Source organism: Sinocyclocheilus anshuiensis, unplaced genomic scaffold, assembly GCF_001515605.1.
Source record: "Sinocyclocheilus anshuiensis isolate Anshui unplaced genomic scaffold, SAMN03320099.WGS_v1.1 scaffold890, whole genome shotgun sequence".
In the NCBI taxonomy this organism is placed as follows: domain Eukaryota; kingdom Metazoa; phylum Chordata; class Actinopteri; order Cypriniformes; family Cyprinidae; genus Sinocyclocheilus; species Sinocyclocheilus anshuiensis.
Window position 1 is genome coordinate 608,880 of NW_015537986.1, and position 6,030 is coordinate 614,909.

Genomic DNA, 6,030 nt, shown 5'->3' on the forward strand with positions numbered 1-6,030 from the left:
GATTATGAAGGATTCATTTTGAGACTACAAGTAGGAGCACATGCACACAAACACATTGCATTAAAGTAAAATAAATAAGAAAGGGAATTTTCTATGCAAATATTTAGGAGTGGACTTACATTTCTGTCGATTGCTTTTTCCAGTAATGCTTTTCCACGACTGCCACAAAGCTTGAGGGTAAAAAGACATTTAAACTACATTATTTATTGGTTACTAAACATCCCTGCATGAACCTTTTAGAAATATTTCAATTCACCTCTATAGCATTTTCTTAATATACCATTTCAAAGTAGCTTTGTAGAAAATATAAGCCTTCATACCCTCTGTGAATAAGACAAAGATGACTGTGGCAAGAAAAAAACTGTCTGAAATGTTTAGGTTTAAAGAAGTGACCCTGGGAGGAACCAGAACTCAGCATGAAAAGCTCCTCAAACAATCTACTGATAGCACATCATACATTATATGATAGACAAGAACAAAATTTAAGAATTGCATACATACCATTGGTTTGGGGGTTCCACTTTGTTTCCCCCCTGCAGTACATGAACCATCCACCTGCAAATCACTATGAGGTTCTTTAATGCCCGTCACAATCACATTCACATCCTTGGTGAGAAAACTGTCCACTTTCTATAGGAAACAGTGCACAGACAGGATGAGATGCACCATTTAACATCACTTTGCATACAGGGCAACAATTACTACAATTCCTGTTTTGTCCTTCATTTACAGATGAATGACAAAATGATATCTCTCACCCCTCCCAGACGGCTGATGATGTCAGCGAGTGTGATGGACTGATGTCTCTTCACGTCATGCAGGTAGAAGGATTGGCCCCTCAAACCACCCGAAAGTTCTCCAGTCATTATTTGAACTGAAACAGGTTTAGGAATGCTTTTATGCATGTCAGTTCATCTATGAGGGTCTTCAAATATTATTGAATTGCTTTATTAATTATTATTCAATATTATTGTTATTATGGGCTCAAGTGCAAAGTGCTACAAACCCTATTGGTTTGTACCCCAAAACTGCATCCTACAGCCCAAAAGACCTAGAGATTTGAAACTTGACAGGATGGTTGTTTGGTCCTGAACAGTCAATTGGGGAACCACAATAAAGCTAAACGCATTTTGAGCAATAACTCCTGAACTGTGTGTATGAAAATGTGTCTTATATCAATTGAATTCTTGGCCCCAAGCAAAAGAAAACGTGACTATTACACTTCATCAATCAATCATGATGAACTATAAATACAGCAGCATTACATTTTGCATGCATATTACAAATTGTTGTATACTCTGCAGTCTTTTGTGTTTCAGTGGCTGCATTTACACTGTGAACCAATTCTGATTTTTTTCACTGGTATCAGGTCAGATCTTCTTGAAAGTAAACAGCAAAAACCCACATATGAGATTGGATTTTTTTACCATTTGGTTGGAGCCACTTTCGTATGCTTTTCTAAATAAGAAGATTAACTGATGTTTTGTCATCTGACTACATCTACACAGTTTTATCCCATTCAAAGGAGCTCCAATAAAGACCTCCGTATAGTTGGCACCCCATAAAAAGAAATAATCACCAAAACTATGCCATTCGTTTGCGCTACGTTTGCGCTACGTTTGTGCTGATTTGTGCCGTTAAAACAAACACTATCTATTTTCCTGCCTTAGATAAAACCAAAATAGTTTCGGGAGCTGTGATGTCACTCTCCACCCCAGTTCGTCAAAATCGCACAAAACTGGTGTCATTCGTTTGTGCTCGATTTGTGCCATTAAAATGAACATCGTATATATTTTCCCTTTTTAGAAATAACATAATTCGGGGCAGTGACGTCACTCTCCACCCCATGCCGTCCAAATCCCTCCAAACCGGTGCCGTTCGTTTGTGCTCGATTTGTGCCATTAAAAGAAACCCTGTAACTATGACCGCTTCTTAAATATAACGAAAACAAAACTTTTTACAAACAGTGACGTCACTCTCCACCCCATGAAATCTAAATGTTCCAAAACGGTGCCATTCGTTTGTGCCGTTCAAATTTACATTGTATCTATTTCCCGTCCTCAGAAATAACAAACACAAAACGGGGCAGTGACGTCACTCTCCACCCCATGCCGTCCAAACCCCTCCAACCCGGTGCCATTCGTTTGTGCTCGATTTGTGCTGGTTTGTGCCGTTAAAAGAAACCCTGTAACTATTAGGGCTGGGTTTTGACACAAATTTCACGATTCGATTCGATTCTCATTCACAAGCTTGCGATTCGATTCGATTAACGATTCAATTCGATATCGATTATTTTGGACATAGGCCTATATCAGATACAGTAGGCTACATGCCAAATTTTCTCAAGGAAACAAAATCTCTTAACTAATGCTATAAAATATACATGAGAGTCAGTTGGTACTACATTACTATAATATTAAAGGTTAAAATTGACTGATTTGTAGGCTATACAACTGCTAAAATTACACTTAATTAAGTTTTTAAAATAATAACGTTACAATTACATAATTTTCTACTTTTTCTGAAATAGGCTATGAACATTTAAATAGTGGCTGTCATAAAAACTTGATGGGTTTATACAAACATAAATTAAACATTGAAGAACAGTAAACATTATAATGTTATATGGTGAATATATTTATCAAAATGCCCCTCTCTACAGTTTTATGTTTATGGTCACCGAATATGCTTTTTTCTGAGGTAAATGTGACGTTATGTGACGTTTTCAAGCCGAAGCCGTTATATTGACGTCTTTGCGCGGCTGAAACACTGATTGAGCGATTACATGAGACAGGATACGGATTGTAAAATGTTACTCTTTCTTTAATTTACCTTCGGATGTTTAGTCATGTTTATTTGTTGATCGAGGCGCTACAGCGATCTGTCACTCCACATTAATCAGTGCTAAAACGGCATTTATTGTTTGAATACTGCAATACAATGGACAGAATTTAAAATGTGAGACTTTGTTTTTATATTAAAAGTACCAAAGCACAATAGCTTATTGCAATTTATTGGATGGGAGGTGCGCTTCAATGTTCTGTCCATTAACTGAAAACAGGCTAGACTAATCCATTCTTGGGATTTAAGAATCAATATCGTTCCATAAAAATGAGAATCGATTAAAATCGAGATATCGATATTTTTTACCCAGCCTTAGTAACTATGACCGCTTCTTAAATATAACGAAAACAAACGTTTTCACGAACAGTGACGTCACTCTCCACCCCATGAAATCTAAAACATTCCAAAACAGTGCCATTCGTTTGTGCTCGATTTGTGCAGTTCAAATTTACATTGTATCTATGCCCCGTCCTCAAAAATAACAACACAGAACGGGGCAGTGACGTCACTCTCCACCCCATGCTGTCCAAACCGGTGCCGTTCATTTGTGCTCGATTTGTGCCGTTAAAAGAAACCCTGTAACTATGACAGCTTCTTAAATATAATGTTCACTCTCCACCCCATTTAGCGCAGCCGCAGAGTTAAAAAAAAAATATATAGTGTTTGTCAACTCAAATATCCGTTGTTGTTTTTTTACAGTGAGTCTAAATCGTTCTAATTAGTTTGTGCTCCATTTATGCTGTAAGAATATTGAACACTATTTATAATAATATAATAACAAATATATGCTAATTCGGGGCTCTCTCCACATTAAATCGATCAGTTCCGTTCGTTTGTGCCGTTAAGCATTGCATTTATTTCTCTGCCTTAAAGGTGCAGTGTGTAAATTTTAGCGGTGAGGTTGAGAATTGCAACCAACGGCTCAGTCCCCCGCTCACCCCTGCCTTTAGAGAAGCTACGGTGGCCGACACCGGTAAAGATGTCGTCGGTAAAGACAGCAGAGAGCAATGAGATTTCTTTACAAAGGCAAATTAAGGAATTATATTTACTTAATTATTCAATAAATCGATGTTATTGCAAATATGAATGTACTTGTTCATCATTGTGTCAGTGTTTTATTCATAAGAACAACAAAGTGACGAAACACGCACTGTAGAGCAGTTTGTCCATTTAGGGCTACTGTAGAAACATGGTGGCGACTTCCATGTAAGGGGACCCGCGGTGTATGTAGATAGAAATTGCTCAATCTAAGGTAATAAAAACATAACGGTACATTAAGTAAGGTCTTTATACACCTCTGAAAAAATAGTTATGTATATTATATTGCATTTCTGTCAATAGATCTTTGTAAATATTACACATTGCACCTTTAAGACATTACAAATATCTGGAGGAAAAGTGATGTCATGCAAGCCACCAAAATTCCTGTCTTCCATCATTTGGAAATCTGCTGGTTTGTTACAATGTTTTTCAGAGTTTTATTGCCAGTGCCCTCATAAGCTACAAATACAAACTTTTCATTGTGTGTATAACAGTGTTTGAAATTTTCTTGGAACAGTAGGGTTGCACCAGCCATTCGTAAGTTCTTACTTAAATTAGAACATTAAGTCCACCATAGAGGCTTAGTAACTACTACTAGCTAGTTTGTAACTAAATCTATACATTATTTGGTTGCACCAGTTGTTCGTAAGGCATGACGTAGCAAGTAGTTAGTAAACTCTACACTGTAAAAAGTAATCACTGAATCTACTTAAGAAAAGCGAGTAAACATAACTGATTTTTACAAATTTGTTGAATTTACTTAATTACACTGTGTTGTGTGAACTTTCAGGTGGATGCAATAGTTAAACTAAACAACTTTAGTAAACAGTACTTAAGAGCATCTAGTTTGTTGGATTAAAGGTCTGTTTCCATTGTCTGGTGCAAAGAACAATGAATACAGTTTTAGAGTGAATACAATTTGAAATGGTTAAGGTTTTTTTTTTGGTTTTTTTACAGATAGTGTTCTGAATCTTTTTTTCTTCAAGCTGTCAAATAACAGTAAGATTTCAGCTTTTTGGCTTGCCCACAAGCTGTTGCTGCCTCATAATCCAGTAGAGCGTTTCACAATCATCATATTTATATTAATAACTTAATATATTTACTGGATTTTGGTAATTGCAGCATATGACAAAAACATTAATGTGTTCTGCTACTCCTATTTTAATTTCTTCAATGTGTTGGGAGTCCCTGCGTATGTGCAATGTGAACGTGTACAAGTGATTGGTGACGACATAAAAAAAAAAAATATATATATATAAATTTCCCCAATCCCACTATGTGCCCTAATAACTCTAGACCAGTAGGTGGCGGAAGTGCACCAATAGGTGGCGGAAGGTTGGTTTAAACAAAACATCACCAGAAGAAGACAAGGAACTGAACTTCAGAGTCAGATCGTGTTTGAAATGTCATAAAAGGGATGTTGATGTTTTTTTTTTCTATTTATTAATCTTTCTTACAGTGTTAAATTGTTGATTTGATAGGATGCCTAAAAAGTAATGACTTGAAGTAACATTGTTTTAAACGAATAAATGCCCTATTTTTGTGCTAACAATCTGTTTTCTGTCTTTGTATTAACACCTTCAAGTTTTGAGTACAGCTTACTTGAGAAATTTAAGGCAATCAGTTTCCACACATTTGTCTAGTAATGTGAACAAAGCAGACTTGTTAAGAGAACTGTTTTGTTTGAGTTCTGTGCACTAAGCTTAACTTAAATCTCTAAGTTGGCTGAACTTGTCAAATTGAGTTAGCAACACTCAAGTTTTCTGGTAACCTATACATATACACAAGTTACCTATACAAAGTTACAGTAAGTTTTATTAACTCAAAAGTTATAAACTAATTTGCTTGAGAAATTTGAGGCAATCAGTTTCCACAGGTTTTCCAAGTAAGTTCAACTCATTACTTTTTACAGTGTACGTAAAGTAATGCGTAGTCGCATAATATGACGTTTACCCTAAATCATCCAATAGAAACATTCAAATACGCGAGCAGAACTTGTTTAAATGCTATGAATTTTAATTTATTCTTCATTCTAAAAAATGAATGAGTGACGTGTTTTTGTAACCTACACATAGTGCTGGGCGGTATGACCAAAAATTTATATCACGGTATTTTTCAAAATTATACAGGTTTCACGGTACATTA

At 36.0% G+C, this 6,030-nt stretch overlaps 1 protein-coding gene across 1 annotated transcript in view; it reads right to left on the reverse strand.

Moving 5' to 3' along the window:
• The window catches only part of dbf4b (DBF4B-CDC7 kinase regulatory subunit), a 19,063-nt gene that overhangs the window by 8,540 nt on the left and 4,493 nt on the right, over positions 1 to 6,030 (reverse strand). Inside the window, exons 2-4 of the mRNA XM_016468739.1 lie at positions 759 to 874; positions 502 to 630; positions 120 to 170 (exon numbers count right to left, since the gene is read on the reverse strand). Of these exons, the coding sequence (XP_016324225.1) occupies positions 120 to 170; positions 502 to 630; positions 759 to 874 (296 nt within the window). The remainder of the gene's footprint in view (positions 1 to 119; positions 171 to 501; positions 631 to 758; positions 875 to 6,030) is intronic.